The sequence below is a fragment of the Siphateles boraxobius genome, unplaced genomic scaffold (assembly GCF_051911475.1).
Source record: "Siphateles boraxobius isolate OS27281-9 unplaced genomic scaffold, OSU_SipBor_1 6, whole genome shotgun sequence".
In the NCBI taxonomy this organism is placed as follows: Eukaryota; Metazoa; Chordata; class Actinopteri; order Cypriniformes; family Leuciscidae; genus Siphateles; species Siphateles boraxobius.
The window spans coordinates 8,939,732-8,957,952 of record NW_027509186.1 but is presented as its reverse complement, the minus strand read 5'-3'; the positions used below and the strand labels follow the sequence as shown (position 1 = coordinate 8,957,952).

At 37.4% G+C, this 18,221-nt stretch overlaps 2 protein-coding genes across 3 annotated transcripts in view; one reads left to right on the top strand and one right to left on the bottom strand.

The window, feature by feature from the left end:
- Positions 1 to 13,064, top strand: part of bace2 (beta-secretase 2) — a 30,658-nt gene extending 17,594 nt beyond the window's left edge. Inside the window, exons 3-10 of one of the 2 annotated variants that reach the window (XR_013195898.1) lie at positions 1,702 to 1,918; positions 2,650 to 2,781; positions 6,225 to 6,359; positions 6,595 to 6,696; positions 7,212 to 7,361; positions 7,773 to 7,941; positions 11,061 to 12,353; positions 12,613 to 13,064. Coding sequence is in view for 1 of the 2 variants with exons in the window: in XM_077207617.1 (XP_077063732.1) it covers positions 1,702 to 1,918; positions 2,650 to 2,781; positions 6,225 to 6,359; positions 6,595 to 6,696; positions 7,212 to 7,361; positions 7,773 to 7,941; positions 11,061 to 11,302 (1,147 nt within the window). In the remaining variant the exon portion in view is untranslated. Of the gene's footprint in view, positions 1 to 1,701; positions 1,919 to 2,649; positions 2,782 to 6,224; positions 6,360 to 6,594; positions 6,697 to 7,211; positions 7,362 to 7,772; positions 7,942 to 11,060 lie in introns of both variants that reach the window. The other variant, XM_077207617.1, reaches the window with a different exon arrangement.
- Positions 13,065 to 17,045: 3,981 nt separating this feature from the next.
- Positions 17,046 to 18,221, bottom strand: part of atm (ATM serine/threonine kinase) — an 82,715-nt gene continuing 81,539 nt past the window's right edge. Inside the window, exon 62 of the mRNA XM_077207614.1 lies at positions 17,046 to 17,607. Within this exon, the coding sequence (XP_077063729.1) occupies positions 17,427 to 17,607 (181 nt within the window). The 3' untranslated portion in view covers positions 17,046 to 17,426. The remainder of the gene's footprint in view (positions 17,608 to 18,221) is intronic.

Sequence of the window (18,221 nt, the reverse complement as noted above, 5' to 3'; positions counted from 1 at the left end):
AGATCACATCCCTACATCACACACTACTATGACAGAGCACTGTGAGATGACATCCCTACATCACACACTACTATGACAGAGCACTGTAAGATCACATCCCTACATCACACACTAATATAACAGAGCACTTTAAGATCAGATCCCTACGTCACACACTACTATAACAGAGCACTGAAAGATCACATCCCTACGTCACACACTACTATAACAGAGCACTGTAAGATCACATCCATACATCACGCACTACTATGACAGAGCACTGTAAGATCACATCCCTACATCACACACTACTATAACAGAGCACTGTAAGATCACATTCCTACATCACACACTACTATAACAGTTCACTGTAAGATCACATCCCTACATCACACACTACTATAACAGAGCACTGTAAGATCACATCCCTACATCACACACTACTATAAGAGCACTGCAAGATAACATCCCTACACACACACACACACACACACACACACACACACACACACACACACACACACACACACACACACACACACTACTATAACAGAGCACTGTAAGATCACATCCCTACATCACACATTACTATAACAGAGCACTGTAAGATCACTTCCCTACATAACACACTACTATGACAGATCACTGCAAGATCACATCCCTACATCACACACTACTATAACAGAGCACTTTAAGATCAGATCCCTACATCACACACTACTATAACAGTTCACTGTAAGATCACATCCCTACATCACACACTACTATAAGAGAGCACTGTAAGATCACATCCCCACACACACACTACTATAACAGAGCACTGTAAGATCACATCACTACATCACACACTACTATAACAGAGCACTGTAAGATCACATCCCCCCACACACACACTACTATAACAGTTCACTGTAAGATCACATCCCTACATCACACACTTCTATAAGAGAGCACTGTAAGATCACTTCCCTACATCACACACTACTACAACAGAGCACTGTAAGATCACATCCCTACATCACACACTACTATAACAGAGCACTGTAAGATCACATCCCCACACACACACTACTATAACAGATCACTGTAAGATCACATCCCTACACACACACACTACTATAACAGAGCACTGTAAGATCACATCCCTACATCACACACTACTATGACAGAGCACTGTAAGATCACATCCCTACATCACACACTACTATAACAGAGCACTGTAAGATCACATCCCCACACACACACTACTATAACAGTTCACTGTAAGATCACATCCCTACATCACACACTACTATAACAGAGCACTGTAAGATCACATCCCTACATCACACACTACTATAAGAGAGCACTGTAAGATCACATCCCCACACACACACTACTATAACAGAGCACTGTAAGATCACATCCCCACACACACACTACTATAACAGTTCACTGTAAGATCACATCCCTACATCACACACTGCTATAAGAGAGCACTGTAAGATCACATCCCTACATCACACACTACTATAACAGAGCATTGTAAGATCACATCCCTACATCACACACTACTATAACAGTTCACTGTAAGATCAAAACACCTCACAACTACATCACACTGTTTTATAACAAAGCATCCAAACAAAACTTACATTCATTAATTCCAGTCTTTTAATGTTTGTTAGTGAATTATGTTTGTAGTGCATAAGTGATAAACTAATGTTATGATGGTTTGCTCAGTTCCAGTACATATCAGAGCATTGGGAGAGCAGTTGCAGTAAAATACACTCAGGGAGAATGGGAGGGGGAACTGGGAACTGACCTCATCACCATTCCTAAAGGGCCCAGTGGTGCCATCACCATCAACATAGCTGCAATCCTCACCTCAGAAGGCTTCTTTCTGCCTGGAATCAACTGGCAGGGAATTCTTGGACTTGCTTATCCTCTACTGGTTCGGGTAAGTCACATGATGGTGTTACATAGGTGTTTTATTTATAAAAGGAGTGTTACGTTAACACTGTGTGCAAACTGTTTGATTTTGCTCTGCTATGGTTGTTATGTGTAAGTTAAATGTCACAAAGGTGTGGCCCAGATCCTCAAACGTCAATGATGTTTTGAGTTTGATAATGGCTTATGTACTCTACTAATGAACACAATAATAAGGTAGTTGTATATTTGCTATTATTGATTATTAATCAATATTATTAATATTAATCTATTATTAAGTGACAGTTTTTTCCAAATAGAATATTTGTGTTGGTTTCAAAGCAGTGTAACAGATATTTTGACATGTACAAGTACCTTGGTATTTTTTGATGGACGGTCCCACTTTATATTAAAAACTTTTGCAAATACATGTTGTTACGAAATGTAGTTAATAATTCATGTTACACCTGTACTTACTGAAGTGAAAAAAGTGTTGTTACACTTTTGACTTGCACATTCTGTGGGTTGTTACATATGTGTAGATACACAAATATTACAACTGTAGATATTAGGCCTATGTACCAATTTGTAGTTACACCGTAGTTACATACTATACACATGTAGTTATCATGTAAGTTCACAGGTATTAGGGCCGCTTAATATAAAGTGGGACCATTTGGATTCAGACTATCAGGATTATATGATTCTGAAAATACTTGGAGCTCCTTAAATAAGATGCATTTTGTATTTTTCTCCTCTCAGCCCGACCCGTCAGTGGAACCCTTCTTCAACTCTGTTGTGCGGCAGACTGGGATTCCAGATGTGTTTTCTCTCCAGATGTGCGGAGCAGGAGTCTCAGCCAGCACTACAGCTGACCCGGCGGGCGGCAGCTTGGTGTGTACCAAACCTGAAGCAGTCTTACATTGAACTGCAAAAATATACTATCCAAATTAGTACAAAATTAATCCAAATACTAGGATTGAACTGCTATTGTGTGTGCACCAATTTGTTTATGTTAACATGAAAACAAATCAATTTTCATATGAAATAAGTTTCAAAATTAAGTATCTCTGGTAATATTTATTAATTTAGTCACAAAACATTAACTTCCTCTATAAAATAAATGTTACTGTCTTTGGTAATATCACAAAAATACTTATGGCAACAGTTGTTTTAGTTTTGCCAACACTATATAACTTTAATTCATTTTTTTTAATGAAATGTTATTTTTTTATTAGCATACTTTTGGTAATGTTTCTAACTTAGGGAAACAAAATATGTTAAATAACTTATTAATGTTAATATGATGGAAAGCATGTTGAGTTAAGCAACAATGTTTTTAAAATTGTTAAAATCCCCCTGTAGTCAATAATTTGATCTCTTAAAACTCATCTTTGATCACTAAAATTACATTTTTAAACTTTTTTAACTTGAAAACAATTTCTCCATGTAACACCGTGTCCTAACTACAAGTGCCGCGACTGCGACACGCGACGATTCTATTTTAGAAACTGTTTCTATTTTTCTGTGACGTCGTGGCTGGAACAACAAACACAAAATGTGGCAATGGTAATCTCAGGTACTGTTTATGTGCTTTATTTAATGTTAAAGCATGCAATGTGACTTTAAATATCATTTAGTGCTCCCAGATTTGTAGCTGTAAAAGCAACAATGGATAATTCACCTCAGATCTTGAAATGAAACAAATGGAAACAAGAAAGTTCAAACTGTGAACAAACAAGTGTATTATTTGACAAAGATTGTTTCTGTAACTCAGCCTATGTATGTTTAATAATGTTTAAATGGTGTAATATTTGTGAATTTGATTATGTAGCCTACTTGCGAGTGCCGTCAAGATGACTCTCTGGTGCTGTGCACTTGCACACGAGACTCCTCCCACACGCTGTTCTGATTGGCTGTGGATTTTGATTGATTTTGATGCATCTCGCAGTTGAGTCGCGTCTAGTGTGGACAGACAAATTATTTGTCGCTGCAATCTTATCGCGTCTGGTTAGGACACGGTGTAACTCTACACCCTTGCCTCACTTAGTATACGCGGTTCTATGAATATGCAAATGAGCCTCGCCTCCACTCACTCACACAGCTCAGAGATCCACTCGTTGACGATCACACGTTGATCTGATTGGTTACAAGGTAGTTTGTGACGTCAGAAACACCAAAAGTGTCTTTGGTTCACTGCAGTTTTAAGGAGAAAATACTCAGCAATGGTGTTGACTTATGAATTTACACATGATTTATCTTAAAGCATATTAAAAACACCACATAGCCATATAAACAACATTAAAAACTTGATTTTCTCCAAAAGGGGGACTTTAAATGATAGAAAATGTTCGGTAAAGCTTATTCTGCCCAAGAACTGCAAGAAGAGACTGTTTATGTGTAGGTTTATTAGAAATAGATTATTATAGACAGCACCACAATATTAGACTGAAAAGTGTATTCATACAAGCAGCAGCAGTCTCTATGGACATTGGAACAAATCTGAAGATTGGACCAGAGTTTGAGCCCATTGTCTACAAAATCAGAGACCCTGATCACAAGTGGCCCCTGGTAAAACATTTGAGAACATTGTGCTGTAAGTAGCATTCAGGATTCCTGCTCTCATAAATCAGACCCGTTTACTCTCTCTCTCAAGGACAGATGAGATTGGGTTTCTCAGTGCTACTCAAGAAACATAATAAGCTCTGTGTCTCACACCTCCGCTGCCTCCTATAGGACGGCGTCTCGTTAGTGAGAATCTAATTAAGCTAAAGAGAGCCCCCTGCTGCCAGCACATTCTGTTAGCAATACGGGAGCGCTGGAAGAAGAGACGGCCACGTGTCCCGCAGAGAGGAGCAGATGGGAAGAGGGGTGTCCTGTGTCCACTGCTGAACTATGTCCAAAGCCTTTTGGAAATATTTGACTAGCCTCTTAATTAGATGCTATTTGCAGAAGTCAAATGCCAGATCTAGTCAGTTTTATCTTCATTTGAATGTATTTTGATTATCTTTTGCTTGATCTAATATTCTTAAATATAAGGAAATAGATACTGTAGATTCACAAATATATTATTGTTACTTAAAAAAAAGAGAACCTGGGGATTCGGATGATACCTTTTCTGTCAAAAATAGTTTTTCCCTTCGGAATTTTTATTTATTTATAAATAAAATAATTTTGTATTCATTTATACTTATTTAATTATTTATACAGAGACTTTTGATAACTTTTGCTGTCAAGCAGAAAAGAAGAATTAAACTTAAACCGATAAATGAACAACAAATACTTTAATAATTTTGTATAGTGGAGTTGAAAACGTAGCAATGAAGACCAGCACTTAACTAAATATTTTAATAAAAGAAAAAGGGACTTTACCTGAGTGTGAAAAAGATTTAAGTCAGGACACTTTTTCTGGCTGTTGACAGTATTTTCTGGTTTATGGGGTGATGAAAAGAGATATCGAAAAATCCCCTCTGTAAAAACCTTTGGATAAAGCCAGATTCAAAATTCAAAGTTCAGATTTCTGTTCTCAAGATGTATACATATTTATTTAGATAATGCCCTATTTTCATGTTTAAATGTAACATTTCAGAAAACCTGCAATACAAAACAATTGTCTTGATGTGTCTAATCAACTGGAGAAAGTATGTTGATATCTATTAGTTAAATTGAACCCGTATTCACCCGTAGTTTCTTGCCTTCATTTAGATCAAGAGTAGCCATTGTTTAAGTCCCCCTGAAGTCAATTTTATTTTTATCACCAAAATTACATATTTAAACTTTTCTTCATGCCTTAAAATATCTTTTTGTGCATGAAACTTTAAAGTCCACCTGTAGTCAATAATTGTATTCCTTAAAACTAATATTTGATCACCAAAATTACATTTTTAAATGTTTTTTTTCCTTTTTTCATCATGCCTTAAAATAGCTTGAATGTAACTCTACACCCTTGCCTCATTTATTATATGTGGTTCAATGAATATGCAAATGAGCCCCGCCTCCACTCACTCACTCAGCTCAGAGATCCACTCGTTGACGATCACACGATGATCTGATTGGTTACAAGGTAGTTTGTGACGTCAGAAACACCAGCGATTTCAAACCGTGTTTTTGAGACTGTCTTTGATTCACTGCAGTTTTAAGGAGAAAATATTCAGCAATGGTGTCGACTTATGAATTTACACATGATTTAACTTAAAGCGTATTAAAAACACATCAAAGACATTTATACAACATTAAAAGCTTTATTTTCACCACAGGGGGACTTTAATATCTTGGAAGATTCTTATTATAAACAAAGGAAAGATGATATGCGTCTATGTCTTTGTGTTGCGTTTCAGATCATGGGAGGAGTTGAGCCAACCTTGTACCGGGGTTCAGTTTGGTACACGCCAATCCTGGAAGAGTGGTACTATCAAGTGGAAGTCTTGAAGCTTGAAGTTGGAGACCAAAATTTAAACCTAGATTGCAAAGAGGTACATGACACAGTCTAGCCCAAAAAATTAAATAAATTCAACCAGAAAATCGAGTCCATCGTTTTAGAAAAACACATTGATAATTACTGGAATTGAGCCAAGGGTGAGTTGAAGTTGTAACTTTCATGTCTGCCAGTGGAGTAACTACAGCATTCGATAAAATATACGCCAGCGATAAGAATGTAGTGATCTTGTTTTTGATTGATCTTTCTCTCCCTTTGGTCATTTTGTTCAGTACAACTCGGATAAAGCCATTGTGGATAGTGGGACGACTCTACTGCGACTTCCTGGAAATGTGTTTAGTGCTGTGGTGGAGGCTATTATGCAAACATCATTGGTATGATCTTCCTTGTTTGGCAAATTATTTACCTAAGAAGCACAAATTTTGTGCTTATTTAAGGGGTTCTAGTCTACTCTAAAACGACTCCTCAGTTACAATTGATTGGATGGGTCCCACTTTATATTAAGTGGCTTTAAGTATAATGCACATACATTGAAAAATATGTACAATGTACTTTATGTGTTGATGTTTTATTGTAAAACACTTGTGCTGCTATTGAGGAGTGATACGGGTATGGTTAGGGTCAGGTGTGGTGGTATGGGTCGGTTTAAGGCTGGGTTAAGATATAAGGGAAGGTTAACAGTGTAATTACAAATGTAATTATATACATTAATTACAGCTGTAATTACATGCAGGTATTTTTAAAATATAAGTACAATGTAAAAACATGTATGTACACAATAAGTCCATTGTATAAAATTATAAGTTTCAATGTAAGTACATAGTACTTAAAGCCACTTAATATAAAGTGGGAGCATTGAATGTAACCCTGCTTTCTCCTGCTCTCCTAGATTAAGGATTTCTCCACTGGATTTTTTGACGGCACCAAGCTTGCGTGTTGGATGAGAGGAGAATCACCATGGATGCTTTTTCCCAAACTCTCAATCTACCTCAGAGCAACGAACACCAGCCAGTCCTTTCGCATCACCATCCACCCACAGGTCAGGACTATCCTTAAAGATTAAATTATTTTGATTTCAGTGTCTCTGTTATATTTAAAACAAAGACTAATAAAAACGACAAGAGCTCATAAAATTCTAAAGAAAACTGAAGTGTAAAAATAAAAGCTATTTCAAAATATTAATAAGAACTCTGCTAGTATATTAATAACATTGGTTTGAAGTAGTCAATTTTCAGGATTACAATCTCTTACCAAACATTTGTTTCGCTTTCCAATGGTGGGGGGAATCGTCCCGTTACGGCACCCCTGCTTGTACACAGGACCCTCAGGCTCCATGATTTACTTTTGTGGTTTTTGATGTGTTGACGTTGCATATTTTCTTAAATTGAACAGAAACTGAGATTGTACATAGCTTGCAGATCTTCTTTTGACTTCAGTTTTCTCTCCGCAGCTGTACGTCCAGCCAGTCACAGATATTGACGGGACATTGGACTGTTTCCGGTTCGGAGTCTCCCCTTCAGCCAATGGCTTAGTCATTGGAGCCACTGTGATGGAGGGCTTCTACGTCATATTTGACCGTGCACAAAAGAGGGTGGGCTTTGCTGTTAGCACATGTGCAGGTAGGTGGGACACAAGTAGACACGGGGGTTTGGAAGCCTCAAAGATGTGCCACAGCTACATTTAGGATCAGCTGTCTGCTACAAGAGTCTATTTAATTTAAAGGTGCAGTGTGTAGATTTTAGCGGCATCTAGCGGTCTGAGACATTGTGTCAGTGTCTTATTCGCTGACTTTAGCTAGTTTGCACACTAGCGAAGCAATGCCAACAAATAAGTTAAACTTTATTTATGCAAATTCTGAAAGTAAGCATTTTTGGTCACTTGATTGATACACGGTTCTGTTACATGAAAATACAATCCAATGACATTTTTCAACATTGAAAAACGGAAAAACGTTACTTCTCGCTATGATTATGCCCATTTTGTAGTTAAAGAAACCAAACAACAGTTTTCAATTAACGTTACATTGCTAAAGTTGGACTAACTTACCTGTCCAGCAGAAAACAAGCAACTTCACCGTTGTTTTTATTTTAAAATATATTTTTGTTTTTATTTCGGGGAAAAGCCACAAAAGATGTTAATACGGATTTCTGCTGTTGTCTGTCCCGACTTCGACTGGCTCCATCACGTTTTCTTTTCTTTGCCGATGAAGATTGACACTCTATCGGCTCGTGTGCAAAATAATGTGTGTGGTTCTCCATTTGTTCAAATTTCACTACTAACGTTACTACTTCTGCTTTGTGCATATTCAACGTAGAGAGCATGTTGCCTCTAAAAACACCAACGAAGAAGAAGAAAAACAACAGAGTGACGAAACGCGCTCTGTAGAGAAGTTTGTCCGTGTAGAGCTACTGTAGAAACATGGTGGTGCAAAATGGCGACTTAGGCCCTGTCCCAAATGGCACACTCTGGTGACGTCATGTAGTGCAGACCTATAGGGCCCTTGACGCGAGTCCACGAGGGCCCATTGAGAGGTATTTTCGGACAAAGTCGATCATCACGCATAATGAATCATAATGCGATCGTATTATTCAGCACGCTATTATTATCCTATGTTTGAGACATCAACTACTGGTCGATGACCATAATGTTTGTATAAACTGTAGGTAATAACTGGTCAAATGTACATCTAGGTCACAAAAACCGTAATGATAGGCTACTTACACTTAAATATTTTCTTCTCAGCCATGTTAACAATTGCACGTGAGCGAAATCTCCTCCCATCTGTTGTCTGATTGGCCTTTCGCAAGGATTCCTGGGTAGTTAAAGTGTGTGAGCCTGCATCCATGTGGGCTTCGCAGAAGAACGCTTCAAGGGTACAAAGGGGGGCGCTGCTGAGCACACTTCAGAGCGTTAAAATGATGAATGGGACGGCCTACGGACTCGTAGGCTCAATTTAAGTCCACGAGACCGAAAGTCCACATGAAGTGTGCCATTTGGGACAGGGCCTTAATGTGTACGGGGACCTGTGGTGTATGTAGATCGTAATGGCTCATTCTAAAGTAATAAAAACATAAGGGTTCATTTTTTTAAGGTCGTTATACACCACTCAAAACATAGTTATGTATTTTATAATGCATTTCTGACAATAGATCTTCATAAATTTTACACACTGCACCTTTAAAGTGTTAAAGAGCAAGAAAGGCAGGGGTCTTCTAGAGTGATCTAGTGCCCAGTAGGCCACTGATGTGTTAAAAGTTTATCCTTAGACCAAATAAAGGACTAAAATTAGCAGCATTAAAAGCCAATCCAAACACAAACTGAAAACTGTTTGTGTTTGGATTGGCTTTTAATGCTGCTTATTTTAGTCCTTATATATGTGCTTATATTGAGTGCTGCAGGGATGACATATTTTTGTAGGCCAAAACCCAGAAATGAGTTGTCGGTGGTGAACAGAAGCCCAAGATATTTTCACGTTGTATTCTATGACATAAAATACATCAATAGCTTCATCAGTAATAAGAATGCAGGAAGCTGTTCAAGCAAAGGGTTTGTTCTTTCTTGTGATATTTTGCATGTTCAGATGTTCATACAACAAAATATTAAAAATAAAAGTTTTTAAATAACAGGCTTTCTCAGCCTCATTGTCTCTAGCCACGCTCAAACCACTCATCGTGGTGCAGAGCGTACACTTACCTCTTCTGAAGATTGTATTCAGTCTTCAAAATTCATAAATAATTCATAAAAGTTCTTTATGAAGACTATCATGATGAACAAAACGTGTAAGAATCATAAGCTTTTGTTGGTCACAGAAATTATTTTCTGCAATAATCCGAAATCCCATTGGGTTTTTGCAGAGCGAACAAAAATTGTTCAAGTAACTTGTAGTTCAATTCAGAATTAAAATGTCCTGATAATTTACTCACCCCCGACGTCATCCAAGATGTTCATGTCTTTCTTTCTTCAGTTGAATAGGAATTAAGGAATTTGAGGAAAACAATCCAGGATTGTTTTCCATATAGTGACTTCAACGGGGTCCAACGGGTTTCAGAGCAGCTTCAAAGATCTCTACACGATCCCAGCCGAGGAATAAGAGTCTTATTTTGCCAAACCATCGGTCATTTTCAACAAAAAAAAATGTGATTACGTAATGTGTGACGCATCGCAGATCTAGTGCAAGACAAGCTTTTGTGGTTAAAAAGTACATAAATGTTTTTTATTTTTTTTAGAAAATGGCCGAATGTTTGGCAAAATAAGACTCTTATTCCTCGGCTGGGATTGTGTAGAGATCTTTAAAGCTGCACTGAAACTGACATGTGGACCTTCAACCCGTTAATAACTGTTGAAGTCACTATATGGAGAAAAATCCTGGAATGTTTTCCTCAAAAACCTTCATTTCTTTTCAATTCACATTTATTTGTATAGCACTTTACATAATACACATCGTTTCAAAGCAGCTTTACAGAAAATGCATGAGCCCACATTACAGTTTAGAGTGATGTTATCAGAGGTGACTGTCTTAGTTATGCATTTCATAAATGTACAATGTATTAATTTAAACAATGAACTTCAGGACCAGGGTTGGGAACCACCGTCTTGACGTGCATGTAGAAACCGGAGTATACTTTGGGATTAACAGCTCAAATGGCCTCAGGAATGTTTGTTTGAGTGGACTAGCGTGTTACTGAAGTCATCTTGGTTCTGGTTCTCGGTGTATATCCCTCTCCTGTCCTCCAAACAGAAAACGGCGGTGTATCATTAGCAGAGATCGCCGGGCCGTTCCTAGCCGAGGGCGTAGCGTCAGACTGCACCAGCGGCGTGTCTCTCAGGGAGCCGATGATGTGGGTGATCGCATACGCTCTGATGGGCATTTGTGCAGTGGTTCTGATCGCACTCCTCATCCTGCTCATCCTGCCCTGCCGATGCCACCGGGACGGAGAGATCACGGACGAGTCCTCGCTGGTGCGCCACCGCATCAAGTGACGTCAGGCGTCGATGGAGAACAGGGCTGAAGGGAACTCAGTCACAGCTCTGGGTGAGTGAGTGAGTTTCTCTAAGATCAAGACGCCAGGATTTAAACATTTCTGGACACTTTTTACGGCAGTTTGAACTTTTCAAGCTGGACAAAACTACTGAACGATGGAGTCGTCATGATTATACATGTGACTTTTATTGTAATCAGAAATAAAAGTGCCAAAATATGAGTATCGCACATTACAGTGGAGCATCAACATTACCCTGTACTTCACTTTAAAGTATGCTGCTCTTTTTATTCTTAGTCTTCAATATAATTGTGTCTGTAAAGCTACTGGAAATCAGCAATGGTTTAAATGAGGTTCATGGCCCAATGAAGTAAAGTACTGTTCACATCTAGAGGCTTTTTTAGATGTTGCCTTTGAAAGCAATATTTCACTCAAAAATGAAATGAAATATGTCATAAAGTACTCACCTTTGTGTTGTTTGAAACCTGTATAATGAAGATGTTTGGCTCTTGTCTTTTTTCGTACAATGACAGTAAATGGGCAGGGATGCTGTTGAGGTCAAATAATTGCGATTGTAATGGCTTCAGAAGACTTGTTATATAGCACACAAGCAGTATGCACTACGATTACAACCCTTTTTGTAAGGTAGTTTTCTGCCATGGACTGTATTCAGGAACTTCAGAAACCAAAAACCGCACAATTAAACAATAAAAACCTGGTTTCACATTCCACTGGGCAAAGACTGTAGGGGAGATTGTTTATGTTCTGCCACTCCGAATGTCTTTACGCTCATATATAGTAAACTGAGTGAGTTTGATTTTCTCCTTCATGTTTGGGATCAGTTTAAAAGTGTATGTGTGATTGATACAATGATTTCATTCCCACACCTATATAAGCTTGTTCCCGCCACAGAATAAAAAAGGTAATTGCGACTTTTAATCTCACAATTGTGACTTTTTTCCTCGCAATTACAACTTTTTTTCAGAAATGCATGTTTATATCTCGCAATTCTGACTTTATAACACGCAACTGGGAGATATAAAGTCAGAATTGTGTGATATAAAGTCACAATTCTGAGAAAAAAAAGTATTTTTTCCCTTAGAATTGGACTATAACTCGCAATTGAGAATTTTTATAGCTCACAATTCTGAGAAAAGATGTCAGAATTGCGTGATATTAAATCACAGTTCTGACTTTATATCACGCAATTGCGAGTTAATATCACGCAATTCTGAATTTATATCACGCAATTTCGAGTTTATATCACACAATTCTGACTTTATATCACACAATTGTGAGAAATAAAGTCAGAATTACGAGATGTAAACTCGCAATTGTGAGATAAAAAGTCGCAATTATCTTTTAAAGTGTTTTATTCTGTGGTGGACACGTACCAGCACGGCAGATCATGATAAAGATTTAAAGCAGGGAAACTGTTGTGCTTTTCTTGTGTAAAATCTACCCTCGATTAAAAATTACCCTTTGCTCCGGTTAAGCTGTGACCCCTGGGGTCATGGGGTTGTGTTCAGATCAAATTGGATTTAGTGATTAATTCCTTCAGATTTCTTCAATTTCTGATCTGGGTATTTAAGAAAGACTGGCAAAAGAGCCAGGAGAGAATCTTCATAAAAATGTGCTTTTTATATTGCTTCTTGGACTTATTTTTATGCTTTTTCTAATGGATTTTGGATTGATCTTTTGTTTCCTGATTCTTTAATTTACACGTGTAAGTCCTACCTGCTAAATAAATTGTTAGACTGTAATCTTGTGAAATGATTATTTCTAGTAGATTACCGGGCTTTTCACACTTAAAATAATTAAGCCAATTATTATCTGATTTGGCAAGTATGTACATGACAAAATTAATTCCTGTAAAGTTATGGCGGCTTTGTGATGGTGAGATCCTGCAGGTGAAGCTGGTGTGAGACTATGACTCTATAATTTAGGTATGTGAATCAAATATCTAAAATAATGGTCAATATTTAGTGAAAATCTCAGTCTAATTAAAGTTTATTTCAGGTATGGCAATCAAATATCTAAAATAATGGTCAATTTTTAGTGAGAATCTCGGTCTAATTCAAGTTTATTTCAGGTATGTGAATCAAATATCTAAAATAATGGTCAATATTTAATGAGAATCTCATTCTAATTCAAGTTTATTTCGAGTCAGATAAAAGGATTTTATTGATTTTGTTGTCGTTTTAACAGAAGCACAGGAAACACTACCATTCAATATCCGATTCAATTGTTGGGTCAGTGTTTTTTAGGTCCGTCCCCATTCACTGTATGGAAAAGTAATGTGTAAACATTCACTAAACATCATAGCTGATTTTCTTTCTTATGTGAGATCGTCTTGTGAAGATGGGCTGGAAAAATCTGGGCCTTTACATCGCAAAATCATGAGAAACATTCAGTTTCCAGAATTTTAAATGTGAATAAGAAATGCAATATCATATACATAACTGTTTTCAGTGGTGTATAAAGACCTTAATGAACCGTAATGTTTTTATTACCTTAGAATGAGCCATTTCTATCGACATACACCACGGGTTCCCTTACATCCATCGACATGTTTCTACGATGGCCCTAAACGGACAAACGCGTTTCGTTACTATGTTGCTCTTCGTGCAAGGAAGCAAGCTTAGTTCAGCGAATAAAACACTGACACAATGATGGAACAAGTAACAATAATATTCATAATTGCATATCGTTATACTGAATAATCAAGTAAACATAATTTATTAACTTATCCTTCTCAGACGACGACGACATCACTTCCTGACGGCCACCGTAACTTCTGTTGGTTGCAATTCGCAACCTCACCACTAGATGCCGCTAAAAATGACACACTGCACCTTTAACTGATGTGATATGTGATTTAGGGCCAGATTTAGTAACAGCTTGCATCAGCACAAACCCTCTTTTGGTGTTAATAAATTAGGCGTGGACAGTTATTTTTGCAGCTGACCTTATTGCATATGTCATTTTAAGAGTTTCCCTTTCAGACGAAAACATTTATGGGATGAGAATATTTAATTGAATCATGCAACGTGATTTACTAAGGTTTGCGCTAGTCGATTCACTGGTATTTGCGCCATTGTTTAACACCCCCCAAAAGCGTGTCTTAACCTGTTTTGCGATTGACATGGTAGAAGGTACAGAATTTTATCCACTCGCCTTTTGAATCGTGTATTTTGAATGCCGACGATAAGACGAAGATATCCTAACATATCGTTTGGCAAGCCATGCTACAGTATTTTCAATTTGATGTTCCTGTATTGTTAGTAGATTACCCACACCTGATTATCATCGGCTCTGCTTGTTTGCAAATCTATGTTAATTTGCGCTGCTCTTGGTAGATTGTGTTGGTCATTATGGTTCATTGTCAGTAGATTCACCGCAGAACTTTCCCTCATCTGCACTTCTATGGGATTCTCACGCTAATTTGCCCTGTTTAATAAATCTGGCACTTAATTTAAATTGAATGATTATAAATGTATTAGAATAATTTTATTATACATGTATATTGCTAATTAATTAATTTTTTATCATTAAAATTGATATTTAATTGGATATTTCTACTCTCTGTCTCGATAGGTCTAGACCGATTTGAATTGAATTGCTTTAGTCTGGAAAATCTGAAAGGTAACTGGAATAAATGCAAATGTCCACAAGTTCCCATGCCTTGATTCTTTCCTCAATCTCGCATTAGTGTTTTGAGTGCAGTGCTCATATTCAGTCCAGGAAATGCTGAACACGGCCAAAAACAACCAGGTCAAACTCCATTGACAAGATTTTCCGTCATTTGTGACACAACTCTTCCCCGCCATTGACGAGTTGTTCCTCCAATCCCTGTTTTCACTGTTATACAGCAGGGGGCGCTGTTACAGATCTTCTGAAAGAGTACAGCATCTCTGCATCCAAACACAAGTGACGAAGATGATCAGCGTAAACTAGGGGGAGCTTATAGAAGTTACATACGCACAAGCTAACGTGATCATCAAACATTCAACAGCAAATAAATCAAAACATTAGCATTAAATATCGACCAGGACGAGGCCATTACAATTGTGTGAATATGATCAAAACTGCTTCCAATGAGTTAAATGTTTAATCATTTGTGATGGTAACTTGGTTGCCGAAACTGAACTGGTACCCCAAAGTTTGTGTTTTTCAGTACTTTCCAATATCCCACTTTATTCCCCACACACATGGTTTTTAGGTGGGACAACTTGTGTGGAGTGTTTGGAGTAATGCCTCTAGAGAGGCTCGATATGGACTGTCCCTGGAGGATTGTTTTCCCGAAATAGCTTTGGATAAATGATAGATACTAATATCAACTTGGGAAAATCTGTAGACCTAGGTAGACTTTCAGATTGTGGTTTTTAGGGTTTTGTGGTCAGTTTTTGAGGAATTTCACACACACATACAGACACAGACACACAAGTGGTTTTGTGAGTTATGTAACAGCCTCTGCAACTGTTTTAAAGCAGGTTTGCTTCATGAAGCCACTAATGAACCTCAAGCATCTCTAATGATCCTTCCACTGACTCGTACGCTCTTTATAACTTCATTAACTGCACCCACACATTGATTAATGAAGCAGAGATTGTACAGTACTGTAGCAGGCAGAGGTGTACAGTAGAGACAGTATGAGGTTATCAGGGGTACAAATACCAGACATACAGTGCCTTACCAAAGTTTGGAAACACTCTAGGCTTCAAAGTGGCTTAAATGTTTGAAAATGATTGACAGTTGAAAACATTAATTAGAAAAGTAATCACGTGTCATTGAAATAGAGCAACACTGCTGAAATCATATTCCTGCGCTAACATTACAATGTTTCCAATGAACCGAAAACCCTTTAAATAACAGTATATTGTTCATGGAAGTGGTTTCTTTCGTTGGAAATAAACTGGTTGTGCTTGTAACTCGCTAAAAGCAGGTTTTTACTGTAGCGTTTATACATTGTATTTCTGTACATTATTGATACGTTATTAATTTCCTTTCAAATATTTACTTCAAATGTTCTGTTAATCACCTTATGCTCAAATATAGTCACCATACTGTAAATTATATTTTATGTACGTTTTTGTAATTTATTATTTTGTAATATTGTTTTGTTTAGATCATTTTATTCAATTTTTTGTTCATGTGTGTTTCTCTTATTTTTGTGTGAGTGTTGCAACTGTATTTTCGATGGAAAAGCTTTGTGGGTGTCCAGAATGTTAGCAGAGTAAAACAGCCGATTGTCTAGATTCGGGGTTTTCCAACTTTTCATATACAGTGTGATGATCCCCATGTAAAAGTACGGTGGCGCATTGCTGCCACATACATATTATTTCCACTTAATTATGTCGTAATAAAGAGATGTTACATTATTAAAACGTCATCTTTTTTCGGAACATCTCGTTATGGTGACCGAATTGAGTGGGGGGAAAAAACATATATGGCAGCAATGCGCTACCGTATAAAATATTTCCTTCTAAAAAATTAAAGATATTAGCTAGATAGATATAAATATAAATAGTTTTAATATATAACACCCCGTTTATACTGTGTGAAAACTTATAAAACATGTTTGAAAACCCTTGATCAAGATTGGATATTATGGCAGGCCAATGTTAATTATTTCCTGTTGACTTTAACCAAATGCACTTCCACATGTTAAATAAAAGAAACTATTATCTTTTACTATCAAAAGTTTGTTTTAAACTGAAATGATAGACAGAGTGAGAGCTGAACAGTTTTACCGTGATTTATTGTGTATCCAGTAATATCTGTACTGTGTATAAGTTACACATTACAACATGAACCAAACTTTGATCATCAATGCGTGCGATGAGCTTTTTGTTGAACTTTACTCTTTCTTTTCAATTCCATTGTTATCTATTAAGTAAACATTCATATTTAATACATACAATTCAAAGCTTGTGGTGACATTGAATAAAATTTGTTTTCAATTTGTTCCAGAAGCATTATCGACCTTTTAACAAAACAGATCAGACTGTTCAACTACTGCTAAGTGCTAAATATAGATGGACATTCAGAGTTGATAAACATTCAGTCATGAGGCATTTCCTCTTTAAATTATTTCCATATACAGGTGTGTGTGTGTGTGTGTGTCAGACCCAGGCCTGCCACCCGGGGAAGAGGCGGCTGAGGTTTTTGGGGTCCATGGCCTGCTGGATGAGGAGGTTCACCTGTCCCCCCACGCTGAGCACCGTCCCGTCCTCAACACCCTTCAGCTTCTCCTGCAGGCGCAGTAACACTCGCTCCGCCACTTTATTAAAGCTCTGGCTGTCACTGCACAACACAAACACACAATCGCTTTGACACATCTAAACCTGACGTGGCCTTGAACTGGAGGAATGTGGACACGAGTTTAATACATCTGTATTTACATTTAAAACCTTTATTCAGATTAGGGTGTGTGTACATACAGTTCTTATCGCGACTCTATACTGCCATACGAAGGTCAAATACTGTAACTGCACCAGTACTGAGGTAAGTGGATATACAGTCAAACCAACATTTATTCAGACACCTTCGACATGTCTCACATTATCACAGTTTATTCTCTATAGTTTAGAAAATGGTGATAAAATATGACAAGAACTCAAAGTTCACTGGTGTTGTCCGTCCTTCTGTCCGACTGTCTCACAAAAGAAATATGATTAATATCAGTCAGCTGTTAAATTTAACTACACAATTAGATAATACCAGTTTAGGTCAACCAATTAGCAAGCAAGTTTAATTTTCTTCAGTCTGTGGCGTAAAAAGGTCGCATGAGCATTTAAAGAAAAAACACTTCAGGAAAACATGATCAGCTCAAAGTGTCTGAATACTTTTTGCTCCCAAATTTTTATAAATTTTACTGGTAGTCACTGTATGCAGAATTTTTGGGTATAATATGAGAC